At 40.0% G+C, this 27,594-nt stretch overlaps 2 protein-coding genes across 5 annotated transcripts in view; one reads left to right on the forward strand and one right to left on the reverse strand.

The window, feature by feature from the left end:
• Positions 1-27,594, forward strand: part of PAK3 (p21 (RAC1) activated kinase 3) — a 275,108-nt gene that overhangs the window by 56,420 nt on the left and 191,094 nt on the right. The window contains exon 2 of the mRNA XM_074915573.1: positions 12,692-12,825. The gene's annotated coding sequence lies outside the window, so the exon portion shown is untranslated. The remainder of the gene's footprint in view (positions 1-12,691; positions 12,826-27,594) is intronic.
• CHRDL1 (chordin like 1) overlaps positions 5,167-27,594 on the reverse strand; it is a 44,544-nt gene continuing 22,116 nt past the window's right edge. For 2 of the 4 annotated variants that reach the window (XM_074915579.1, XM_074915578.1), the window contains exons 5-12: positions 21,502-21,647; positions 20,387-20,480; positions 17,605-17,672; positions 16,107-16,281; positions 12,588-12,782; positions 10,713-10,880; positions 9,462-9,551; positions 5,167-8,192 (exon numbers count right to left, since the gene is read on the reverse strand). In XM_074915579.1, the coding sequence (XP_074771680.1) occupies positions 8,062-8,192; positions 9,462-9,551; positions 10,713-10,880; positions 12,588-12,782; positions 16,107-16,281; positions 17,605-17,672; positions 20,387-20,480; positions 21,502-21,647 (1,067 nt within the window). In that variant the 3' untranslated portion in view covers positions 5,167-8,061. The remainder of the gene's footprint in view (positions 8,193-9,461; positions 9,552-10,712; positions 10,881-12,587; positions 12,783-16,106; positions 16,282-17,604; positions 17,673-20,386; positions 20,481-21,501; positions 21,648-27,594) is intronic. The other 2 variants (XM_074915581.1, XM_074915580.1) reach the window with 2 other exon arrangements.

Raw genomic sequence — 27,594 nt, forward strand, 5'->3', positions numbered from 1 at the left:
TATGTTAGGTAACATATTATAGACTAGTAGCAGCGGCTTTAAGATACATTGGCTGATTGAGGCAGCCCCAGAAGAGATCCTGGGGTTCACCTTGACTATTTTTTGCGTTAGACCAGAGCAATCTTTACTTACAAGCAAGGTGTCTGAATGTATTTTCTGAGATGGAGAGAAAAGATTGTCTGCTGTATTCATCCCTTTGTAGATGGGAACGTCAGGTTCATCCCTGAAGTAGAACTCCAAGTGACAGCTACTCTACTCTCTTTACTAATCCTCTGGGCTAAGCAGTGCCCTGGGAACCTCTGTTTGGAAATCTATTAAAATTTCACAGGTTGTTCAGCAGAAGTAGCAAAGAATGACTTGCAATGGCTCTGAAAACCGCAATTCAAAAAGAAAATGTGAAGATAAGAAAAATCTTTCTGCTTACAGTTACAACAGACAGTGTGATATTTTCCCCAATTTTTTTCTTGTACCTTCTGTCCAGGTTGAAGTGCTCATTCCTGTATTGGGTCAGATGTCCCTCTAATGTGCAGGTAGACTGATTTACACAGAATTTGATCTGATAATTTCCTTTGAAATCCTACTTCTTGTATCTTTTTCTACTGAGTTTCACAAAAACCTTCAGAGTTTATCATGACTATTATGTAGATTTATGGGGAAAAGTATTTTAAGGGAACAGTGGCAGGCAGTGAGTTTCTGGTATGTTTTAGCTGTGTAATCCAAGATCTGGAGAAGTCCACTTGCCTGTTACTGGATTCTTGGCTTCAAGAAATCTTCCAGTAGATTGATTTTGCTGAAAATTCATTCTAGAGGTATTGTTCTAGCAAATGCACTTTTCAATATTTTAATCATAGAGAAAAAGATAAAATGTCTCTTAAATACATTAAGTATTCAAATGCAGTTTTGCAGCTGTCAAGAGTTTCTCTGCTCCTCAATTTCTCTAGGGTTTGCTTAACTTCTTGCTTGAAAAGTAAATTTGTGACTACATCTTCTTAGGCACTCTATGTATTACTATGAGCTGTGAGCATCATGAGCATGGTAGTTATGATAGCTCCATTTTAATAAGAGTGATCTCATCATGGGCATCATTTAGATGGGGTAAATAATTCCCAACACATGCTGACTATAAAGAAATCGGGAACTTGTTATAAGCTGATGTCATGGGAAGAGCCCAGTCTCTTCAGGAGGGACTCATCAGTGCAAAGGCCTCTAAAAAATGTCTGACTTTGAATTAAGAAGAAAAACCAGGGTGGGAAAAGTTGATGTGAGTTCTTAAGTCTCTGTAGGCTTTGACCATTACTATCAATTGAATCTTTCAGTTATTTATGATTGAAAAATAAAAGAGACTCTAGACTGAATGGTCTTTGAATTCATTAAAAAATCTGCAATTTTTTCCTTCATTTGTGAAAACAATCCATAATGTATAAACCAAGACTTTCAAACAAAATAGCAGCAGGGGGTTTATTTCCAGAAATTTAGCACATTTGCTGAAGCTCAAAATAACTTCCTTTTTTTTTTTTTTTTTAATTTAGATTTGGTTATAGTAATTTATACAGTGTGAAGTGAGTGAGAAGGGCTACTGGTATGATTTGCTTGCATGATTTTACAACTGGTTTGCATTAATATAAATGGCAAAATTAAACTTAGTGGATAATCAGTTCTGATTGTAAACATCCTCTAATTTTTTTTAATGCTTTCATTGGACCATTCTTGAAAGGATGCCATGGTCTGGCTAGATCTAAAACCAAAGATTTTGTAAGACTTAACTTGTGTGAGTATGTAATATGGCATTCAAAGAAAGGAAATATTTTCTGATAGCACAGAATTCAAAACATGATCTCAGATACCAAAACACAGCTTTCTGGAACATATCATCACTTGGAGCTGTACATGTGTCTCTAAGAATATTTTTTTGTTAGCTAAATAACCACATTTACAATCAAATTTTCCTTTTTCTAGGAGGAACTTTGTGAAGATTAGTTGGTGACTGTTGTCTATTAGTTTATGAGATAGTTATGCAACCATAACTATGAAAAAGGTGAGCCAAGAGCTCATTTTCTTGTTTGATGCTTCTACAGCATTTCCCATTCCACCCTGAGTACACTATGAAAAGTTTATATAGGAACTATTTCTGTCTCTACTGAATTGCAGCTACCTCAAACTGCATATTTAACTGCATACAACCTGGCCATGCTGCACAATGCTTTAGTACAGGAAATGAAAATAAATATTGTGTTAGGTGTTTTAATGGGAAAGTTGGAATCTTCCCATTTAGGGATGTGAAACAAAACTAGCCCAGTACATACACCTGAAGCATCACTTGACTCCTGTTTACGCCTCTAAAATTAGGACTCGGATTCATTGTCCCATCCTAGCTGTTGGCAGAGGGGAGAACTAAGCTGGGGAAGAACAGGCTAGAGTAATGGTGCTGGCCAAGGAACATTAAGTGGTGGGGAATCTGTCTGTGACAATCATAAAATGTAGCTTTGGTACACACTAAATACTAGAGCACACTAAAATGTGTTTAATGCCAGTACAGTATGAATCAGTATGAGTTCTTCAGGGACACATTTTTAAAGGAATTGTGAGTTTCGCTCTTTACTTCAGTGGGAACAGAATGCAGTTTTAATTTATCATGACCTTAACACACCTGATTGTGTGGTGGTGTGATCCTTAAACAAATAAAGAAGAGAGAAAGAGGAGAAGTAAATAGGAGACAGAATTGATTTTGGTGGAGAGATCAACTAACTGTGGGTGCTGTTTGAGAAGCAGCTACACTTAAAGTTTAGTGTGATGTACTATCTCTGCCTCTTGAGCTGAGGTCATTTGAGGACAGATTGGGAGTTTTTACTTTTAGTGGTAGTGAAATCAGGCTTGTTGCCTTTTCTTAACATGCTGAACTGTCATCTGGTGTGTCTGCATTAAAAACTGTTTTGCCGGGTTAAAATCAATTATTTGTTTTTGCTTTGGATGCTTTGCATTCTTGCTCACAGTTGGGTCGGTGTTATATGAGAAGGGCAGGGTTGTGGGTTCATACTCATATACTCATGTAGTTGCAGACATACTTTACCCAAGAAGTAAACCAGTCCAAAACCTCAGATCAGAAGATGAAGACATTTTTCAAACCCCAAACAAAAACAATACATGGAAATAAGGATTAACTTTGTAAATTTTCACCCCTCCCACAATAAATCTCCAAAATCTTGGCTTTTATCTCAGATGGATAACACAATAGGCACACCAATATTACGCAAATACTTCATGTGCTATCAATTATTTTGGAAGTATTAATCATCTGAATTGTGAAATGGTTTGACCTTTTTTTCTTAATGGAGAGTGTATGAAGATGAGAGTGTTAGGCTGACACATCCTTTCTCTTGTACTTGTGTAGGTATATTTAAAAGTAATTTCAGAAGAACAAAGCAGTGAATAGGCCTCTCCTCTTGGTACCCAGCCCCTCCTGGCCTTTGGAGTCATGTGGAGTTAGAGATGATCTGTGTTACATGAGAGGGGAATAGGAGTGGTGAGAAATAAGATTTAGTGTGCTGATCAAAAGCATTTGGATGTTATGAAATCAAGAGAATACATTCAGTAGGATGCAGCTGTGCGACCCTGACTGTTAGTGACTTTCAGTCTGTGGCTACTAGGAAGGCTAATGCCCCTCAGATAGTTAGGCTTGGGGAAGGGGCTAGTACAGGAGATCAGAGCAGAGCAGGTATGTGTGCCTAGGATATGTCCTCATGGAAGGGATTCTTATAACAGATGCCTTGCTAAAATAAATAGGTGGCTAAGATGAATATGCAGGTTGTGATGAAAGAACAGAAATTAATTTAATGAAGAACTTCCAGAGACATCTTGAATTTCAGATTTGATGTATTAATTCAAAGTCATTTACTGTAGAACCACTTTGAACAATCATTTTTCCCAAGGCTGATACTCTCCATTTAGTTACACTGCTACCCGTGTGTGAATTAATGTTTTACACTTTTTTCTCATGTTTCTTAAGACCAGCTCTTTTTGGCCATTAGCACTGATTGATTCCATCAACATTTCCTCAATTATTTTGAGCTTCAGAATGTCTTGCCCAGAAAGCAGTATGTCCTGTACTGTTCTCTGAGTTGTCAGAGAGTATCATTGTGTTGATTTCTTTAGTTCATTCATGGATGTCAATGCTTTGATTTTCAAAATTAATCACACTGGGTAGGTGAAAGCTCAACTAAATTGGGTATTTCCCAAGGTTCAAACATATCTCTGAGCAGAAAATCTATATATGCTGTCTCCCTGGCATACTATTGTTGTCTTACTAACAAGTCCTGAAAGCAGTCATGGCTCTTGAAATCAAACAATTTAAATAAGCTGATAGTTCAAGCATCTTGCTGATCCATCTAATTTCTCTGTTCCCATTACTCAGGTTGTGATAATTCCTATAGTTTTTCAGTTTAGCTTGGGTGTATGCTAGTGTAAACTGGTTTGTAAAATTCTGCAGAAGAAATTCCCAAGACTTGAAAGAAGGAACTACTGCAGCACTGGGGAAACAGGTCTCCTGCTGCAAGCTTTACATGTCTGATTTTCAGACACAATGAGCAGTCAGGGCTCAGTGCCGGCCCCATGGATGCTGAGTTACCGCAAGCTTTTACCGCCTTGGTCTGAAAGTGACTGAAATGGGAGCAGCATTACCACCCCTATGGATTAAACACTGCAGCATACTGCAACAGTTAACTGAAGTAAACTTGTCTGTGGAGGGCCACACAATCCTGCTGAGTTCACCGGGACTCCCATGAGTGCACCCCACAGAGCTTCTCAGGCCTGGCTGTAAGTGATGGTAAGTCAGAACTGCTCATAACCTACAAATGTCTCTTAGGTTTTTGATAAACTGGTATCTTAGGTGCACTGCTGACGTCCATGTGGTTCAAGCTCACACTTGGAATTGTTTAAGGATGTGGATCAGTGCTGAAGCCTTCCTTTGCACCCTGTCCAGCAGTCCTAAGTCTTGAATCTGACTCCATAGCTCAGTACGTGGTTCCACAGCAGGCAGCCAGGCGCTGCACCCAGCCGGGCAGGCAGGTGCAGGCTTTCTCTGAGGTGGCAGCAGCAGGACTGCAAACAGGGAGCTGACACCAAACATCTTGACCAAACAGCATCATACTCAAAACGTCTTGTTTTATTATCAACTTCAGAGTTTATTAATTTATCAAACCAGGTCAGAGTGATACAACAAGTACATAAATACGTACTGTAACAGACATACATCCCATGAAAAGAATGAGAAACACGACACTGTGTATTTTGTTGCCTTAAGTGACCAGAAACTGGAAAAATGCAATAATGCATTTTACTAAATGATGCTTATGATTTTTTTTTGCTTTTATTAAAAAGTGTTTATTATAAAATAAATACACAATCTGGATTCAACCTGTGCTGTCACAAATACAAAAAGCAGGTTGCCGCCGCCTTAAAAAAAATTACAAACACTGTACACTTTCCACTTAAGTCTCTTTCCACCAACTGCTGCTACAAACAGACGATGCCTGTGAGGTGAGAAATCAACTGCTGGTCTTCCCACCAAATCGGTACAGTTCCTCAGAACCTCTTCCTTACAATGTCTTTACCAAAGGAACAATAAGGTTAATTTGTGATGTATTAGAAGATTTATAAGAAAATTCTGCACTTCTGCAGCACTTTTCAGCCCAGCAGATGCCACATGCAATGGGTGCTGCTGATGCCCAACTGCTGCTTCTACAGTGCCCCTGCAGTGACCTCTGGTGCAGCAGGGCTCAGGCCCTCGGCCAGGATACACTGCACCCCCTTCCAACACCAGGGCAGGATTTTTGGAGGCAGAGGCTACAGTCCCGTGGGAAGGGGGTGGGGCAGTTCACTTGGCTCTCCTCTTAACGAACAGCGATACAGGACTCTCCCGGCCAGGTGCTCCTCGACACTGCGCACTGTGAGGCGGTGCCGGTGCCCCCGGCGAGGCCGCAGGGCCCCTCCGAGGGAGCTGAGGGGCTGCCCCGGGCCGGGCGGGGCTGAGCCCCGCGGCGAGGTGAGGGCGCCCTCGGGAAAGGGCCCAGCGCTGCCGGGCAGCCAGCGCGGCGGGAAGAGAGGGAGAAACAGCCCCCAAAGCACCGAGGGCCCGGTGGGAGGAGGCACTTCAGGCCCTGCAGCCGTAGAGGGACCACAGAGGATTTTGCTGCAGCCCACGGCGACTGATACCAGGTGAGAATATTTCAGTCTTGCAAATCCACAGTTGCTGGAGATCCCTTTTTAGCGTGTTTTCCTGTTACGTACTAGACCATGTTGAGTACTTGGTATGGAGGTTAAGTATTGCTAAATGTTATCTGCTCTCTGTCCAGGCCTAGGGACAGTGGGGTGGTTATATACAAGGCAAGATCACAAAGGACCTGAGGCCACCCTATATATATTCTCCTAATTCCCTTCGGCCTTTCCTTCACCTTCACGTCTGTTCTCACTTGTTCTTCTCGAGAAGCCCTGATGATGCTCCTCCCGGCACTGCAGGCGGCGCAGGCCGGACCTGGGTGGCGGGAAGCAGCCTGTCCCCGAGGCCTGCCAGGGTTTGCTGCATGAGACGAGGATCCCCTCAGGATGGTGAAGCTCTGCCTGAAACGGGCTTTTGGCATTCAGCAGTGAGCTCTCCCACACCTTCATCTCTTTAGAAATGGGTACACCCTGGAGTGCTGTCACTGGCAGAATGACAAACCTCAACATCCTTGCTGTCACTGTTGATCCCACTCCCTGTGAAGACCCAGCCCCTGGTTCAGCCCGTTTCCGTAAAGCTTTATTTCCCAGCGTGTTTGAACAGAAGTGTCCCTGTCTGCTTGTGGAATAGAAAATGGGAGCAAAAGCAGGCACAGTCACTTGCTTCTTGGGATTTAATCTGACATCACAGCCAGTCCATGTGCAGTATTTTGGTGACTCTTCAGAGAAAACATTTTTTAAATTGTACTTTTTCTGCAGATGAGAGCCACCTTTCTTAAACATGCTGTAGACATGCTATATTGAATTTAACAGAATCTCTCGGATTGGTTTTTCCCAAAGGTCACAGTTTTCACAGAGTTGCTGTATTCTAAAGGCCTGCTGTAGATGTTCGGTGTTTGTTATGGGACAGAGCTGTCCTTGAAGCGTGAGAATTGAAAGGTCACCCTCAGAAAAATGCAGATCAGGTTTGCAACAAATCAGAACAAATAAATTAAGCACTGTCGTAACTCTTAAGGAGTTATTAATCGGGAGGTTTAACCCTCTAGGTGTTTTGTACTTCACCACCTTCTGCCACATCACTTTAGAAGGCAGTTTATCAGCCAAAACCATGTGTTAATAGGGCCCAGAAGAATGAAGTTATTAGGGCTGTGATAGGGAGCTAACACTTCACATTTTTAAGAGAAGTGGGTGGAGGAAACAGTGAAATCCACTTAAAAGCGAACATTTGCTCAAATTGCTACAAAAATATAGTGATTGCCACTAACACCTGCTGTTCAGTTTATGGACTCAGTTTGCTCAACTACAAAACATCATCCCAAAGGCAGGCTGCTTAGGAGTTTGTTAGTTTAAATCTGTTTTTTATGTCTCCAACACAAGTATTGTATCACTTGTATTTTTCCTCCACTACTAAAAAAAATACATGAGTCATTTCAACACCAGAAATGGTATAAATTCAGCACAGGAAATAATGCTTTCTGTAGCTCCTGCACATTTATTAGGTGTCCTTCTTTTCATTAGTTTGAATAACTTGCCAAATAATAATAATAAAAATGTTCTGTTTTCTCTTTTTAACTTGTAAAGAAATGAAACTCTGGGAAAGTACAGTCTCTCTTTCTCCTTCCCCCACCAGTAACACAGAGCCTCCTAGTCTTTTGGAGGAGATATTTGAACGGTTGACACAGACCACTACACATAAAGCAGCAAATTTGCTGTGCATGATGTGAATAATTACTGCATTATAGTTTTGGCTTTTAGGGCAACTGTTGACTTAAGCAAAATAAGCCTGCAGTCCAGCTGCAGATCCAAGTTTTCATAAGTTTTCTTGTGTTTCTCCCTCCAGTGCTGTCTCCCTTAACAGTGACCCTTTTCAGACTTTTCAAGGTACAAAACTTTTACCAAATCCTCAAGCTCAGTCCTGCACACTCTGCTTTCACACATTTGGCTGATCTGAACTTCTCCCTCGCTGAATATTTTCCACTGGCCTGAAAACAAAAATACAAAGGACACAGATACTGACTTAGAAAAGGGCATAAGGAACTTTGAAGACATTTACAAGCACTCTCCAAACAAACTGAATCACAATGGTCAAAGAGAGTATGTCTAGTCCACCCATGGAAAATATTCAGTGTCTTACAATCATGTAACATATTCCATGCAAAATAATTTTGTTAAAAATAATAAACAAGGACCAGAATATTTTTCCTTTCTTTAACTAAGTAGTACTGTAAATTGACCCTATTTATTCAACCATTTATGACACTGGATACTCTGCTTTATGACAGTGATGTGAAAATTTAACTCAGATGGTAAACCAAAGTATTTGAAAGTTGGGAAACAACAAATCTTAAGTGTTTCATGCACTGCGAACTCTGCCTACCTGTGTGTAATACAAAGTGTGTTTGCTGGATATTAATATTTCCACACATTTTTGATAATGTTAATAGAAATGCTTGCTGTCCTGGTAATATAGTACTGTATTACAGATAACAATGACAAGTTTACAGAAGGATGACAGCAGAAAATTAGGATACTTTTTATATGAAAATGTGTTTGCTTCTCACTAAGCCTGTATTATCAAGAGTATATTATTCCTGGGAAAAATACTTCCTTGCCTAATTGGAGACCTTGCAAAAAATGACAACTTGTAATGCAAAAGGACTGGGAACTAAAAATGTCTGTATCTTAATTCAGCTATCAAATTGTAATATCCCAAGCTGGATGAAATACGAAAAAGAAATTGAATCAAGAGTGATAAAAGAATTACATGTTCTTTCAAAAGGCAGATGTTAATAATGAAGATATTGTTAAGAACATAGGAAAGGCTTCTTTCAAATATAACACACATGTATGTAGGAGAACTCCTTTAATCATCTCTGAATTTTTTCCCTTCTAAATGACTTTCTAAAAAATTGGGGTAACTTGACATGTTACTTAAATAAATCCAAATTGTGCTGCTGTGCTGACATCAGTCATATTTCAGAATTATAGCACTATGGGCAGAAAACTGCCTATCACGTATTTTATCAAAATACAGGAGACTAAGACAGCATGGACATGAACTACTGTTATACGTATCTATATTCTGAATTGCTGTATTTTGATTATTTAAATCTAAACTTATAAAATATTAGAGCCATGTACTAGAGGGAAAATTAGTACATCTGTTTGACTATGTTGAGTAAAAGAGAATGTGTTTCAAGGCTATGATTATACGGAGAACAGAAACCTGAAGAAGTCAGAATTTTACTTACTAGGGGTTGTCCTTGTTATCTGCTTGAAGTAAGGAAGTTCTTCAAATTCTCTCTTGGACACTTTTTCAATGTGGAAGTGACGCAGAATCCCTTCAGCAAAGAAATGAGAGTGCACGTTACTGGGAATGTGCCTGTTGTTGTAAACTTGTGTTGCTGTCCTGTCTTTATGTAGAATTACTGCCATGTCTAGTCACCTTGTGAAATAATCCTTACCAATTACATGGATTTTCAGCCTATTCTTTTTTATTCTGTTTGCCACCCTTCTGGTTTTTTGCTACTCCCCTGTAAATCCTTCTGTGGATTTACAACTGCAGAGAGTTTGTGGGAGGTGTGAGAAGTAGCCGATTCTTTTCCAATACAGCTGAACCCTTCCTTAGTATGAGTAAATGTAAGATTACAACAGAAGTCAGAATCCCAGTCTCCTGGAGAAAAACAGTAACATTTTGCAGTCAGATACCATTTTGTCTGTCATGAGCTAGCAGACATCACTGTCAAGTCATCACAAGCCTTTGTGGCTTCTTGAACACACACGGTAGTTATTAACCATCTGATCCTCTGTGACTTCTTCTCTGCTCATGATTTCAGCTTGGCTTTGTGCTTTACTCTAGAGATGTATCATTTCCGTGTAAAGGGCTGCCCCATATGAGGGTTTCCTAGGAGGATCACATGCTTTTTACTTTAAAGTAGATTAGGTAGGTGGGATTCTTAGGAGGCTGGAGATAATTTTTGCTATACTAAAAGTTCAGGATTTGCAGAAGTGTTTGGGCTTCTGAATGTTCTTCTATTTTTTTTAAATTTTAACAGTTAGTGTAATAAAGATACTGTTTCCATCCTTAACACATTTTTTGCCCATATTCTAAACCATCATGGGCGTAGTAGCATCACTAAGGCAGATGGGGCAGACTGATTTCAATGGAAAGCTTTTTGGTCCTTCCTAAATAAGAACCTCCAGGCACTTGGTTCAAACGCTACTACCCTTTTCTCAGCAATAAATTACACAGGGTATTACAGACTATCTGTTTGCCATTGTGCTTTTGCTTACAATGAAGGGTAGGAGTTTGTAGAACTAGAGCTTTGTGTGGTATTAATAGTTTTAGTACAGCAGAACTTGAGTATGTTGGAAGTGGTTGTAATAACGATATCCTAAATAGCCAGAAGAACAGCAGTCTCACGATGCTTGCATTTGTAAATTGTCCTGGGGTTTTAATGGAAGATGATACACTGCTTGAAGAAAGAACTTGCTCAACTCACCTTTTCTAATTGTCCACACGTGTATTTCAATTTGAGGTGGCTTTTCAGTCTCTACTGCAATTTTTCTGATGGTTTCTCCTTCCTCTGTGAAAACGGATTCATAGACGGGAAATGTCTCCTTCCCACAGAAGTAATCTTTGTTGTCAAAGGTTTGACTTGGCACTTCTTCTGTTTAAAAAAAGCCCAAAACACATACTACAGCTGTAATCACGTCCTCCAGAACTTACTTGATACTGACAGCCAAGCAGGTTTCGTTTAAAAGTAGAATTTTCACTTGTATGGCCACTCAAATCCATCTCCATCTAAGCCCCGGATATTTAACAGTGTTCTATTCTGCTAGGTTCTGATGACCAGTCTGGTGGCAAGACATAATTCGTATTTATTACCCAGTTTCATGAGGAAATGAGCTGGGTCAAACCTTGTGATTTGTGAGACTCCTCACAAGTTTTGAACCTGTTGTCCACTTTTCAAGCATATTTGAAATAATGGTAGAAGTCTCAGAAGTAATAAAATAACTGAATTAAAATTGGTGGTTGGACAGAGTGAAGATACCCAAATGCTCTTCTGAGGAAAAGGGCAGGTAGAATCTATAAGGTTTGAATTTTGCTCGGCATCAGCTAGCTGGCTGGTGCAAGCTTGGGCTAGCCACAGTGCACTTACCTCTTGACCACCAGGTAAAGTCATAGAACATATAAGTAGAAATTGTGATTGTTCTGTTGGTAATTAGGAGGTAGATGAGAATTTAAGAGAGATGATGCAACTCAGAAATTTGCACTGTTGTTTGTGGGCAAACCTGATAATTAATACATCTTCACACATACAAGACAGGCTGCAGTAAGAGGTTCAGCTTGCTTAAAAATTGGCACATAGAATCTCAAAGACAGTAACTTTCTTTTTGCTATTAATTTTTCTGTTGAAGCCTGTTAGCCAGGTTTTGCTGACTGTTCTCATCTCAAATGAACCCAATAAAAGCTGGGGGTCTCTGATTCACAAGTATCCAAAAGGATCTAGATACACACCTCCTGCCTGCCAACTGCCTCTGTGTCGTGCCTTTTTCCCAGTAAGCAAGGCTAGCAAGAGAAAATGGGAAGTGCGCGTTCTATGAAGGATTTCTATACACGACAGAACAACTCACGTCCTCCCAGTGCATCGCCAAACAAACACAGAAATGGGCCATACAGATTAGAAAAGAAGCTTAAAGGCACAAAAAGGAACTGAACACTCCTTTACCCTTCATATCACATGCAACATGGCTGGTCATTTGGCAGACCATTAGCAGAGTCATATTAGCAGATTTTTCACTAGTTGTAGGCATTGATTTTAGTAAGTAATGTCTACATAACTTTAATCATTAGCGTGGCATAGAAAAAAATGCTAAATTTGCGATAAGGTAGTATTTATTTTAAGGATTAAGTTACATAACTGACACCAATCAGTCTATAATCAGGGGTTTGAATCCTTCTGGTACATGTTAAAAAGCAGAAATTATCTCCATGCAAATTTCACGAGCTAAAAAATTATTTGAAGGTTCTGTGGGCACTGCAGTGAGGGAAAGGATGGGAGAGTCTTTTGACAGTAATGAACTTTCTGTGTACATTTCTGTAATACTCTCTTTGGAAATGAGTGTCAGGAAATCATGCTAACAGAGAGAAAGGCAGTAACAGAGAGAAAGGCAGCAAGCCCCCCCGCCCCCCCAAGGAACAGCAGGGCTGGCCAGGCAGCTCTGCCTGTCTCGCACCGAGATCTCTGCACACACATGAGAACACTGGGCACAGCTATTGCTATTTTTATCAGATCTTAATGTGACCAGAAGGTTTGAGCCAAGCCCCTTAACATGCACAGCAAAAAGATGGTCTGTGATCAACTTTGTTTTACCTGGGCAGACTTTACAGCATTTTCCTTCTACTTTCTGAGGATATTTGCAGGGATATGGTTCTGGACAATGAATTTTCTTACATTCCTGTTTGGTGATGTTGCAGGTGCACAACACACACTCTACGATTCCAAAAGCCCGGAGATTAGGATGCCAAGATTCACCATGTGAGTATGTTTTGCCATTTGAAACACAAACTAGGAAAGAAGAGAAAAGGGAGAAAAAGTACAACTGGAAAAGGTATGTTCATTGGCTACCTCTCTATGAATACTACTTTGATTCATGCACATTTGTATAAAGCAGTGTCTCTATACATAATTTGTTAGTGTCTCTGGCCCATTTCTCTGCTTATTAACTTTAACTTGGAGTTTTGCTACTCAAAATGAGTCTGAGCCTGTGATCACCCTTTTCTGAGCAGTTTTGCTTTGATTCCAACTCTGCTGACACTGGTGTCCATCACTATTTTGCGGAGAAGAGCGAAGGTGGCTGAGTCATGTATTTGACTAGCTCCTCTCCTGTGCACACATTTCAGTTGTGCAGCATTAACCAGTTTACAAAACTCACTCCTCCTTCCCCTCCTAATCTCAGCCCATGCACAGGACACAGCCCGCTACATTGGTTCTGGCTGCTGGAATTGAATCTGCAGATGGACAGGCTCATGACATTTGCTACTGAGTCATCTGCACAACTTTTCTTACCATTAGCCGAACACAGCTTTTGCAGTGAGCGTCATGCTATCATCAAGAGGGATTAGTGCCACCTGGGCCTGTTGAGAGTTTGCATGAGAGTTCCTGCTGCACAACACACAGAACAAAGCAAGGGCATGTTGCAAAATGAAATTTCATGTCCTTGGTGGAAAGATATACGTCTGTAGGTGTACAGAAACATTTGGCTTTTGGAATCACAAGAAAACATTACATGAAAAGATACATATGTGACTGAAATTTTATTCCAATAGCTTTTGAGCACCTCACAATATTTATTCATCAGTGCCCTTGGGAGACAGAGCAGTACAGCTGACACAAGGACTGGAAAAATCCATGCCTGGTGGAAGCCAGTTTGGGTCACCTGGCAGTTAATGGGAGTTATATCATTGTTATATCACTTTACACCATGTTTGCATTTGTGCTAAAAACCTTACTTCTTTCTTTTTAAATATTTTATAAACATAAAGAAAAATGCAAACTAATCCTAACACAGTGAAAGAAAGGGCACTTCTTGATTTCTAAAAGCAACTAAAGTGAAGCTGGGATATGCTGTAAATATTTCCAATTCTTCTAATATGCCATCATTTTTATTAATGCTTTTATTTGTAAAATATGTTCCTATTTTGCCTGTAACTTTCAAAAGCAATTTAATTTTTATCTGTAATCTGAAATTTACATCTAACTGGTAACAGATGTGACCAACTGCCTTATACTTTACTGAGTTACTGAGATTTATGGGGAGTGTTTTTTGCAATGTATTGTCTTTCATGGGGTTATGCTATCATTTGCTTTATAATTTACTACTTTTTAACTCTTTCTTAAGACATGTTTTTGTTTTAGAGGTAGGAAACAGTTTTGTTTCTCAAATAAAAGCAAATCAATTGTTACCTGTATACTAAGAACATGGGAGAAAAAACTGTAAGTGAGGAAAACTGGTAAGTGTTCAGCTGCTCAGCAGGCCTCTTACATGCTTAAATACTATACTATTAGTTAGATTTATGTTTATATGGAATTTTTTTTCCCAGCTAGAGCTCTCCAGATCCTTTACAGGCATAAATACTTCATGATTTCTCTCTGACAGGGGAAGGGATAATACATGACATTGTGTAGATACATATTCCCTCTGTTTTAAGGGTTTGTTTAGCACAAACAGTTAAATAATTACTCTGAGGTAGCTGGTGAAGCCTGTAGTAGAAGCCAAAACAATAACTTCTAGTTCCCTGATGCCCTGCTTTTAGTGCTCTTCATGTTTAGAATGATAAATCTGTATCCATGCAACTGCACAGTATTTGCATGTCAGGAGAGTTGTGTGTTTATTTTTGAACTTGTTGAAAAGCGTCTCAAGGGGCATGTTCATTAATTAGTAAAACACTTGTTAATTGCACAAGAACAAAAGAAAATACATGGTCAGCATTCCTGTTTCTATCATGGGGATCTCTCAGACACTCTCCAGGCAATGAGTGTCTGAAGCTGTGGCAGTTACTATGTACTGCATCCAGAAATATGCTATTCGTCTGTATGCTCTTTATTTGCTGAAACAAATCAGTTAGAAATTGCTTTGATAATGTCTTCATGTGTGAATTACATGTCAAAGATATTGCACTGCATGGAGATTCCTGCTCCTAGATTCAGCATAAAACACTGGCATGATCTGAATGTTTTTTCATGCTTGTTCAGGTGGATAATAAAGATCCTATGGCCAACATTCCTTCTGTTAGTTAATACCTTAAAAGATTAGTTGGCCCTAGTTCAAGGGCTTTTAACTCTTTGTGGGTAGTTTCTAAGTGCATACTGAGCTATTTGTGGATAGACGCTCTACTGAACATGCATTTTTACAGCTATTTCTTTTATGACTTCTTAGGCCTGTTCCTGCAGACCTCTGTTCACTGAGGTCCACCCAGTGTGGGAAGTGAGCATCCCACCCTTTTTATTGTACAAAACTTGCTGTCCCACGAAGTGGAGAATTGATATTTTCCCTCTATTTTTGTCCTTCCTGTAATGCAGCAGGAATATGGTCTAGTCATGTTTGGTTAAGGTTGCCATATGGGCTCAAAGTTCTGCTGTCCCCATGATACAGTATGTCCTGTATTATATTATCAAAAGGCACTAAAGGATTCTTAGAGTGAGATTCATTACCTTGGTTAACTTAGCCTCTTTACAGCTCAGACATCCATTGCCTGAATTGCCTACTCTGCCTCTAATATTAGCCATGGAGGAGGAAAAGCACCCCTTGTATCCCCCTGTCTCAGACAACTGGCTTAAGGTGGGAAAAATCATGATACTGCCTTTCTTGAGAATAATTTGTTAAGCCTTGGAGGCAGAAAACCTCTTGATACTATGGCAAAGCTTTACGGGCTGAGATTAGTGGGGCAGTTTAAACATACGTCGTTTACAGCTAGTAAAGTTACAGACAGTATAAAGAAAATAAGCATGAACAATTTCCTACTAGACAACTCACTGTGTGAGCAAGTTGGCAAATCTAAAGGCATCGTGGTGTCCTTCATGGCACAAAGCGCTCACTTCCCTGGTAACCACTGCATGGGTTCTCAGAATTATGTAGCACAATCCCACAAATTCACAGCAGCGCGATAGAGTGGTGCCTTTGCGAAGTGAAATGCACTGTTGTATGTGTAGGCACAACTGATCTCAGCCAAGACCTAATTTTGTATCCTTAATAGCTTATTGCTTTTTGCCTCCCTGATTTGCATTGGGTCTCTTGGTATCAGTGTGAATTTCCAAGATTCTGTTGTATATTTTGAGTAGGTGATTGATTCTTGACCCAGAGTAATACTGTAAAGAAGTACTTGTCTTTACCTCGTCCGTGCTTATGCTTATTGTTGATGACAATTTGTACTATTGTTCCTGAAGTTTGCTGGGGATCTGGTAGGACTCCACGGTTACTCCTGGCATTGGGAAATCGTGGAATGTTGACTATCTGCCTCGCAGAGCTGGGTGACAGTTCGTAGTGGGAGCGATGGTATGAGTGCCTCTGGAGTCAAAAAGAGAGCAGGAAAGTAAATGTCTCATTCCAATGAACGTGAGAAAAGAGGCTGTACTAGAAGCTTAACACAGGCAATGAGTGTTGCGACTGTCATCAAACATCATTAGATGTAATGAATGGCACCATGCTAAATAAAGGCCATTCAGGTTTTGCAGATGGTTTCCATGATAATGAAGCTGTCTACACGCATGCAGTTGTAACTCATCTCCCCAGACTGTATATGTCAGTGTAGGTGTCTTTATCTAAGGCAGTCATCTGAAGTCCCTAATCATCAATGGACAGAGAGGCAATTTTAGAGCCTGACCTGTTGTGGATCTAGAGATGATGAGGAAATGAATCACAACCCAGAAGTGCCAGTTTCGCTCCATGTATTAAAAATGGTGTTCAGATCTAGATATCTACTTTACTGATGTCTACTCTAAGATTAGAGAAGAATTGTAAGCTGTCTAGTTTTCCTCATAAAATTGCTTTCTACTGGTGCTCCAGTGGCAGAGCACGTCCTGAATGACTGTCCATCTTCTTGTTTGGTTGCAGCTTTAAACTCTCATGCAAGGCCAGGATTAGCCTTGCACAGACTGAGCAGAACCTCACTAGAATCTGTTTTACATACTGGGAAGTCTCATTTTATTTGCAGAGGAAAGTAGTAGTAGTAGTAGTAGTAGTAGTAGTAGTAGTAGTGCACAGCATGTTTTCTAGAGCAAAAACACTGGTTGTTTTCAGAGAATTATTTTCCAAAATACCCATGGGCATGAAGGAATAGTGTATATTACAGCAGTTGAAGCATGATTCTTCTCACTAATCCAAAGACCTGTTGGTTCATGTATTTAGGTAGTGCACCTAATGCTTAAAAGCTCTTCATATTCTCTCCAAATGCTGTTATAAAAATTATCTCTTCAGGAGTAAGTTGTTAATGGATACTCTTAGCCCTAGAGGTAGTGAAGCCCCCAAAGTAAATATATACATGTGTATATATCAGCTGGGAAGTGTTTGCAATTATGATTTAAAAGTGATGCTTGTATAGCAAACTGTGCTGTAGAATTTTATTCTTACGGAGCATGTACAACAAAGACCAAATCCACAGCTCGCAGAAGCTCATGGAATTTTATAATTCAGCATTATTCATGAATTGAGGTTGAGTTTATTAAGAGGTTTGCAGAAGTGGAATAAACCTATTTTGGGCTAGATTCACAGAAGCCAGGATGAAGCAGTAGATATTCAGACCTATTATCATCCTTTTCTCTTTTTTCCCCAGTGTACTGGCACACACAGAACAGCAGGAAAATATGTCTTTAAATTGTAGGTCACACTTACGGCTTCCCTGTTGGCTGGCTGCCGGAAAATATCTCCATCAGAATGTTCCCATGATAATTCTCCATCTCCTGTATGAGAAGCAGAGCAGCATCAGTTAGGGCAGTAATTGTGCAACACCTTGGGAGATACTTAGAGGGGAAGTCTCATGGAAGGTGCATGAGTGTGCAAACCAGCAACTGTTCCAGGAAGCCAGGCACATGCAGTGAGTTACAGCAGGACGTATAAGGCCTATTAAGACCAGATCCCATCTAAGCTCATAGGATCCTACATTTGCTGGTAGAGAGTATGAAATATTCAGCATTGCTTTTCTGAGTCAGGCCAATAGAAGTACTACAGAATAAGGCTTATAGCACTAACAGTCGTAGCAAAGTAAGGACATTCTGAATTGTCTTTTAAAAGAGGAAAGGGTTTCCTAGAGCACTTGCGATTTGTGCATGTGATGCAAAAGTAATGAATGCTTTTGAGAATCAGTGTGAGACACTTCTGTAGCCAGGCTCTGGTTACTTACAGCCAAACATGTGATTCATGGAAAGAAAAGTTGGAAAGAAGACGAAACCTTCGTTCTCTACTTAGGAATAGTGTCCAGCTGTTTTCTTTGCAAAGACAACTTCATAAATACAAATATAACTAAGCATAAGCTACATTAGAAATTTTAGTAGGGAAAAATCAGTTCAGGCTAGAGAGAGAATGTGGCTTTAAAAAGTTTTAGAGACATATTTTGAGGTGTTCCTTGATAAGACAAGCCACAGAACTTGAATTGATACCTGACTCCTGGAAAACCTGTACAAGAACAGGAGAAATCATTTAGTGTGGAGCTGAGCTTGGAATTTATCCCAGCCTTGGAATGCAGATACAGGTACAGATAAGACCATTCTGCTAGTGGCTCAGAGCCTTGCTCTGGATGTGCCAAGCACTGTGCTGGAATGCAGAGCGGTACCACCACAGCAGGACCCTTACATTAATGGCACAGATCATGGGCTTGGGTCCTCGAAGCAGGATAGGTGCTGCAGCAGTAGCAGTGTGTGATACTGGCTTGGGAGAGCCATGGTGCTGACGCAGGTACCCCTCCAGCTCTGGAGTTAACTCGTCCAGATGTAAGTCAGATCCATCATAGATCTACTACTTTAGTGTATACTGTGTATTAGCATTTTATCCTCTATGCAGTTTATGAGAACTTTTGCCTTAATTTAAGTGGAAGTTGGATCCTGACATAAATCACATCTGAACCATAGTGCTTGGAGCCTTCTCTAGTCTGTAGTAGAGGAATGAATACAAAAATCAGCAAATTTTACTATATTATGTTAATATATTTGGCCATGCAGGGAGCAGAAACTGACTCACAGTTTCCTCCCCATGAGCTGTGCTAGATCTTGATGCAAACATCTTGTTTAGGTTTGCATTTCATAAGAATCACAGAGGGGAGGTAAGACAGTTTATGCCCTATTGAAAAGGACAAAGTTGATTGTAAGATAAATGATCATTTTAACATTTTAAAATAAGAGTAATAGACAGTAGAATACATTAAAAAAACCCTGCATCAGTGGAGACACTGGGTCATCTCTACTGCATAATCCAATTTAATCTCACCTCTCATATGGAAATTCTAATGAACTTGTTTCTCATTAGTGACTCTCTGGCTGAAGTGCCTGATTTCTCCAGCATATGGCTAGTTTACAGCACACTCATGTCTAATACTTAGTACTTTGAAAGTCAGTTTGATTTTTGTAAGTGAAAGAGGTTGGTTTCAAATAGAGCCTTATAACTATCAGGGTACAGGTATCAAGAATCAGATGATCAGCAATGGTTTACTCTGAAGTACCATCTTTTTGGCTCAGCCCCTTTACCACTCAGAGCTTTTGGTCCAGCGTGTATACTCAGTAAACTCCTTCAGACAGGGACTATGGGACAATGCTAGTTCTTGTTTCACAACTCTATCACCATAGGCAAAATTATACAACTAACAAGATAATAGTCCTTGTTTTTACCATGCGATAGCACTGAGTTCAAACAAGCAGAATCTCAAAAGGATATAACTGCACAAAGGTGCAAGCAGGAGCATTTTTCAAAGCAGACTGGCATTACTTATAACAATAGTGGCACTTCTGAAAACCATAGGTATATACAGGTGCTTATCTGCATCTTTGAGAACTGGCTATAGGTGCTTAGATACCCTGGAAGTGGTGATTCAAATGCCACAATACTAATAGTGAGATAAAACACATAGAGATTCTCAGATTTTTAGACAGACATTTAGGTTTAGACATTCAGAAAGCCTGGGAAGGCCCCTAGAATCAAGTTACTTCAGTGTACAAGATCTAAAATGCAATTGCTAATAAAATACTGAAGTCACCTGAATATAGATTGGCCCCTGATTTAAACTGGAGTAATTGTCTTTATCCTCTGAACTGGAATTCTTGTGTCTTGCATATCTTGAGCAGGTCTGGTAACCTGTCAGAGAGAAGCTCATCTTTTATTGCCAAGCTTTCCTACTCAGAGCAATGGCAGCTATTTCAATACATCATTTGAAGCCTTCATTTACCTCATTATGGGGATGCAACTGTATCATCAGTGCATTCTCTCCTTATTTTAATTTAGGAAAACAAAGGTAGCAGTGTTACCTTGATGGAATTCAAAGTTTAATTTCCCAACATGCACTGGATTGTAAGTACAAGGGAAACTTGCAGATAGTGTCCTGAGTGACAGTGCTGGTGCACGGACAGGGCTCTGACAGGGGAAGGAGTGAATTCAGAACCTGTCCTTCTGTGGTTGTACTTGAACTTACCTCTGCAAACGGGACAGCAGGACTCCGGAACAGAAACTGGGAAAGAGCAAGTTAATTTGGGACAAGTCTTCAACCCACAGTACACATTTCCTTCCTGCCAGTAAAATACAAGAATTCAGAAGGAGTCATCGATTTGTCTGGTACTGTATATGCATTTTTTATGGACATGTTTAAACCTAGTATGTGTGTTTACATAAATGCCACTCTAGTATGCAAAAGCAGAATACTAGACCAATGAAAAGTCTGGATAGCTTTTTTAAAATTTGTTGTCGCACAGAGAAAGGTCCCTTTCTCTAAAAAAACAAGGGGGAAAAGGGAAGAGGTAAAAGTGTGCAGGGAGAACAGCTGCAGTTACTGTATGCTGAAAGTGTACCTGACATTGTTGGTACCAAAACCATCCAGTGTAAATTCCCCCTCCTGCTCTCCCTCTCTTGTGTCTTACTGGACTTGAACTGGAGGAATAGCTGATCAGTAACTAAAAGTCATAAAGTATGTTCAGTACTTGGCCTGTTAAGTTTGTAGTTAACGTAGAATATGATGATGATTTAATCAGAGGAGGTCCAGAGTTGCCAATACTTTATACTGAAGAGCTGGTTGGATTGAGAGGGATGTTTTGGTTCAGACACTGGCTCTGAAAAGTCACTGAGTGACTGCTCAGGTATACTGGATTTGAATCGGTGACACCTCAGGAATGGCTCTGTGGCCCACTGTCAGTTTTCAGAGCTGTCCATTCCCAGCCTGTGGGGCTCCTTCCCTACCAGCTCAGGCCGAATGAATTCAGTTTCAGTCAGTGGCTTAGTGCTGTATTTTCCAGTCAGGCTGAAGCGAAATATTCTGTATATGTCAAGTAGCAATATTTTACCTGCTGCTTCTGCACCGTAAGCTCACTTACAGCAGATGCTTGACAGGGTAACCTTTGTCCACTGTGTTTGAGTAAGAGGTAGCCTGGCAGTTACCAGGTGCTGCACACTGGCCCCAAGCACTCTCATGAGTTTCAGCATTAATTATCAATTCCCAGCCTCTGTTATGTGTTGCTTATGTTTCAGTGTCATGTCTTCTAGAAAGGAGAAATGAAGCATAGATAGAGCAGAGCTCTGTCAAATCATGTTACTTACTGAGCAGCTGCACTGGGCACACTGGTTTGCTTGCCTGTTTTGGAAAAGCCCCTCTGCCACAAACATTTCGCCATGATGGTAGGTGGTGCCATTGTATTCACAGGATTTCCCGGTGATTTTGCTGCTTACTGAGAAAAGGGAGTCTTCTGGAAGCAATGGGAAAGGAACATTTCATGCAAATGTTCTTAACAACTTGCAGTATCACAAATACAGGGGAGGAAAAGCTTCCCTTCTTCATTTTTCTTTACTATAAAAGGACAAGTTTTGTCATGCTACAAAGTATAAGTGATATTCTCATACTACTATTTTGCTGAATAATAATTCACACTTTTAGTGCACTGTCCCAGTTCATGTTAAGATGTTGATGATCAACTGCAGTGCCAGCACTGATGGCCATGTCTCATGCTGCTGTATTTTCTCTCACTTTGTCTGCTGTAGCATTTGGTGTTAGGATAGACAAGGTGCAGTTATGTGCCCACTTGTTATATTTACATGGCTTTTTCACACTTTAATGTAGAAGGTCCTGTATACACAGAGAATCTTACTATCAATAGCACCATTCTAGCATGGTTTCCCCCTTCTTAGTACTGGTATCATTTTATTAATGATTTGTTGTAGCCCATAGAAGACTTAATTGCAGGTTAGCAGGTTGTGCCGTAGGGCATACATGAGTCCATGCCATCCACAGGCACAAACCTTCTGGCTGAGGAGCAGTCATACTGATGATGGGACTGTGTCAAGAGAAAACTATTTACTAGGCAAGTGTTTCTTCCTAGTGGACTTTACAGTTCATTGCTGCTGTTGTTTTCAAAATGAGCAAAACTTATGAAAGGCAGACTTCAAAAGCCACCCAAAAGCTTTTTTCTGACATGCATTTTAATGTCAGATGTGCAAATGAGTGCATTTTGCAGAACTCAGTGCATATGACAAAGTGCACAAGTGCAGTGTCAATTCAGCCCTGAAGCCTCCTGTTTCAACTAAGATCATAATGAGTTCTGCACCACATGGGTTAAATATTAAGACAAAGTTATCCATACCTTATGTTAAAACATCCCTTAGACTGTTTAACTATTAGCAGTTGACAAACAAAATATACTTTACCTATGAAATGTAAGTCACTTGATGCCTGTTGGGCGGTGAATCTGGCAGTATACATTTACATTCACGTGAATTTAGCATCTCAGCATGGGAAAAGACATTTTGAACAAGAGCTTGATGGAAGTAACAGTGGAGTGTTTGTTCTCTGGAGCCCAAATCACTGCAGTTTCTAGGAATGCAGCTGAAATGTCATTCAGTGGGTTTGGGCTTTCATGTAAGAGAAACCTGACCTGAAATTTCAGGTTTTGCTGTAGCTCCTTTCATTATCTATCAGATAAACCTGGGGAGCTTTTTTGTGAAACTCTGCCACCAACAAATGCACATTTTTCAGCTGGGAGCTCAAGTGAAAGAGCAATTTTCTGCTGGCATGCACTGGCATTAAACACTGACATTCAGAGTTTTCCATAAAAGCATATATTACATTGGTCCATCAAATATTAGTAATATTTTTAATGGTAAATGACAAAACTGTCTGTGGAACATACATGTACTACAGTATTTGAGAGTCTAGTGCGTCAGCAAAGAACATTCTGCAGGAGAAGTTAGCCATTTAGGGGTCCTTGCCCAACATTCCATTTCTCTTTAAGTGACAGACACGGTATTGGCTCTCCCTCCTTTGAAGAACCAAATACATCATTATTTCAGTGCAATCAAGGGTGTCTAATGATACCTTTCCAAAGTCTTATAAATAGGACACAGCTTTGACAACACCTGTGCTTGGCACAGAAATGCAGTGCTTTAAGCACTTTCTGTACAGTTTGCTAGTAATACACATTCTGGAATGGCAAGATGTATGTTCTAATTAAGACACACCTTTTGAAAGTCATCAGCAAAAGATTCAAGTGACAAATTAAACTCCTGCCCCATTAGGCACAAATACTGGAAAACATGAATAAAGAGGCACTTCTCAGGACTGTGGTACTTCCTGAAACTTATGTCACCATAGTTTCTTGGGCTTTCTAAGAGTCCTCTCATTGAAAGCAGAAAGAGATTGCCAAACCCTTAGTTATCCCCTTGCCCCTTGGGCAATGGAAGAGCAGCAGAACTAGAAAGAATGAAAATTAAAGGAGAAATGAAAAGAGAGTACAGATGGTTCTGGTCAGGATATGAGGCCCTGTTCATGCAGCCCCTGCAGGACATTGCTGTGCCCCCGTGGGATGCCTGTCCAAAAGCAGTGTTTGGCTTGTGGTCTGACATTTGCAGAGACCAATACTTGAATGACTCATGGTGATTCTTCCCAGTACTGGACGAAAAAAGTAAATATTACTGCAGATCTACCTTGGTATATGCCACATTGCTCAGATCACTGTGAAATCACAAAATGCCTTTAAACTGTGGCTTATAAGTAATGGAAGGAAGGTGGTGAAATTTTTATTGCTTGGAAAATGACGGTGGAGAGTTGCAGTAGGTAATTGTTTTCATCTATACTTAAGTTGATCACAGAAGTTAGACCTATAACAGCTAAATCATAACATGCAGCCCAAAACGCATGTACATATGCCTGTCTTTGGAATATGGCATGAAATTCTATCGACATTTTGAAGTCTTATTTGATGAAATAATTATAATAAAAGTCTGTTTCAATTACAGGGAATAAGGCTATGGTTTAGGTCCTATACTGCATGTACCTGTGCATATGATTATCTTTTAGCACATTAAGTGAATGGGGCTATTTGGTTGCATAAAATAAGGCTTAGAAGTTTTCAGATCAAGATCACATTACTGTTATTGTAAAAAAATATACACAGTCATATATGAGAGACAGCATATTGGAGAGCATGACTGATCCTCTCCAAACACAGCATCTGTCTAAAACTGCAAGGAAGCTTTGTTTATATTGCATGTCCAAATATAACTTCTGTCTGGTGCAATTTTTCTCTCTCTGTCTTTGCTAGTGTGTGACTGACTTTCTACAACTAGGACCTGCCTTGGTTTCTTTTCTAGTGCTCTTTAAATCATGGTTAATTAGAGGAGTTCAGACTCCCTCATGATATCATATTCTCCTGTAGAATGTGAAATCAGAGTCTTTGTGGATTGTTTTAGTAAGTGCCAGGTTTGAACTTTGAAAACTCTTGGCATTAATATAGATATCAGCATGCATTATTCTGTGCCTTAGTTAAGATATGTTAGAATTAGATCAATTAACTGCAAATATACTGCATTGCTCAAAGCTCTATTTGTAAACCTTGCCTCCAAAGCAGGATTGTTCCCAAAGCCTTATCTGGCATTTTAATGGTGCTGACTAACATTGCTTTAATTAGCTGCCTCTGTAAAGTACCAGGCAAACCATCTGTGTGAATCCTTTTAATTAACTGGGTTCAATCTGAGCTTTTCTTTCTGGCATTCATAGCATGTCAGTGGAAGCAATATAAACTACACAGGGTAAGGGTATTATAGCACCAATCAGAAAGGATGTGTCTTTGTTTCTGTGGTTGGCATTTATTCTCCAAGAGCTCAGACTTCAGTCTAGAATTTGACAGGCCATGCTTACATTTGCCTGTGATTTTAGTGGGATCAAGATAGGACCATGAGTTAGCAATATGGATAGCGCTGATTTATCACCAACATTAGCATTACTTAATGGCAGGGGGCTATGATGTGCCACCTAGGCTTCACGTGACTTGGCAGAGATTTGAACTTATCCTGTAATTAGCCTTAAAGGTTGAACCTGGCTGAAGAAATCTTTCCAGTTTTACAAACAGGCTTCAAACCAATTATTTTTTTAAAAGCAACTGGAGACTATGGTGGCTATGCTTGGATTCTTATATCCAAACATTCCTCTCTTCCAAATACAGGATTCTGTCCATCTTCTGTTGTTTACCTAATCTGGATTTCACTGGTGTACCATACACAAGGTCAATCCTGGCCTCAGTGAAGCCAACAGAAAGGTTTCCTTCAGAATACAGCCTAGGTGCTTGCTTGAATGCTGCTTTTTAAGATTATGTTTGAGAGGGATGCTTGTACTAGGATGAACTGTTGATCTATACAAACAAGATTTCTATAGATTCAGATTTGTAATAAACCCTAATATAAAAGTTCACTATGAACTAGAACCGCATGTAGGTATACTTCACATACTCCACAAACTATATATAATCCATTTGACGGAGCATGTGAAGAAACAGTATGGCAAGAAGTTTGCCTCGAAAGGATGCTAACTTAGTGTGAAGTGCAGCACTAATGCTTTCCTGATAGTCTGACAAAATAGATATTAATTTGATAATCCACAGACATTTAATGGTAATTCTGTGGTTCAGTGGAATCTACTCCAGTCACAGCTTTTCATGGACATCTCCCTGGGTTCCTGATGGTCTGCCCATGACTTGAAGTTTCCAAGGGCCAAGGTTTGAAGGCAGCCATACTATGGGTGTAGACCAGGGCTTCCTGGCTTTGGGAGCTTTCCAGTGTCCTGGGAGAAATAGATGCTGTGTCACATGGATTACAGTCAGTTTTGGAAACGCAATCTTTTAGCTTTTTATGTTTACAACTATTCCTTCCTGGACTGTTACAAAGGCTTGGTCCTGAGATGCTTTACCCTTACTTGGATATGGAGCAGAAGAGCATCAGTTATCTGCAACTAATCCCTTGAATAGCTTAGACAAATTCCATGGGCAGTTCCTGGTGTCTGAAACAGTGGTAACTTCTGTAAAAGTATTTATGTGCAGAGAGTGAAAAGCAGTAACTGGCTATAAGCAAATTAGCCTTTTGGGAAATGTTAGTGTAAGGTGACTTACTTGAGTAAGGGCTTTAGGATCCAGGCCTTACTACAGTCAATTAAGTTTTCAACTGGATCCTTCTGGATAAAGTCAAGAGGTACAGGTACAATTGCTAACAAACAATTTTAGGATGCTACCTGACAAACTGGCAAAACCCCCTCAGAATCAGTACAGTCATGGCATGATAATCAGTGAAGTATTTATGATGTCACATCTGACCTTCAAGACAGGAAAATCATTTGCTTTTGGATGGTCTTCACCATTTTAGACAATGAGACCAAGCATCTTGGCTTTCTGAAAGTCATTGTGCCAAGTTTTACTGATCTACAACCAGTAATAGGTTGTAGTAACTGAGTGTACTCCCGAAATGGAGATTAGACAAGGCGTGTAGGCGAAGTTCATGCTGCTGCATACTTCTCAGCAGGGTCTGTTAGGACCCTGCACAGCACCTCAGCAAGGGTCTGTGGGGTTTTATTGCATCTCTCTGAGATACCTTCTTGTACCATATTCTGGCCATTCTTGTTAGTACTTAACACTCTCACTATTGCTTATTTTAGTATCAGAACATCTGGGAAAGATCATTTTTTTAAAATCCTACAGACTCTTGGCTTGCTGACTTAGAAACTATTTTTAAACTGCAACATTCAGAATCACCTAGTGTCATTTACTGAAAAAGATGGGCTTTTAACATCAAGCAGAAACACTAGGCGCTCAGCCTGGCTTGGGTTTTGCAGTTGGTCTGTTTTATTAACCACCCTTATAAAAACAATCAAGTGCTAAACAATATGAAATTAATCATGAGGTCTAATGTCTTAAGAAACTTACCATACTGGGAACTGTTCTGCAGATAGTCTCTCTGGCCTTTTTAAGTAGACAGATGATAGATTATGAATTTGAACCCAGAGAGGATTTTATGAAACATGTTTCCTGAATCAACTCAGAGCATAAGCATATACAGACCAAGAGACTGAGGATTTGTTTAGGAACCCTATTCACTAGAGAAGTAATTGAATTCTGCTATAATTCTGGGACAACTGTTTGCATTGACATCTCTCCTGCATATTCACTTGTATTCCCAGTGAGTTTTGCTACTTACTGAAAACAATTAGGAGAGTCAGTTTAGTTGCAACAGGTACTTCAGAGCTCTCTAGGCTGTATCCCAGTGCAGGAAACTTGTCTTTGGACACCAGCTAACAGGTCATCTCACATGCTGCTTCTGTACAGAAATCAGGTCACCCCAGGTTGTAACATAACGTCATGTGAGGCCACATTACTTGCC

This window comes from Athene noctua, chromosome 11, assembly GCF_965140245.1.
Source record: "Athene noctua chromosome 11, bAthNoc1.hap1.1, whole genome shotgun sequence".
Taxonomy (NCBI): Eukaryota; Metazoa; Chordata; class Aves; order Strigiformes; family Strigidae; genus Athene; species Athene noctua.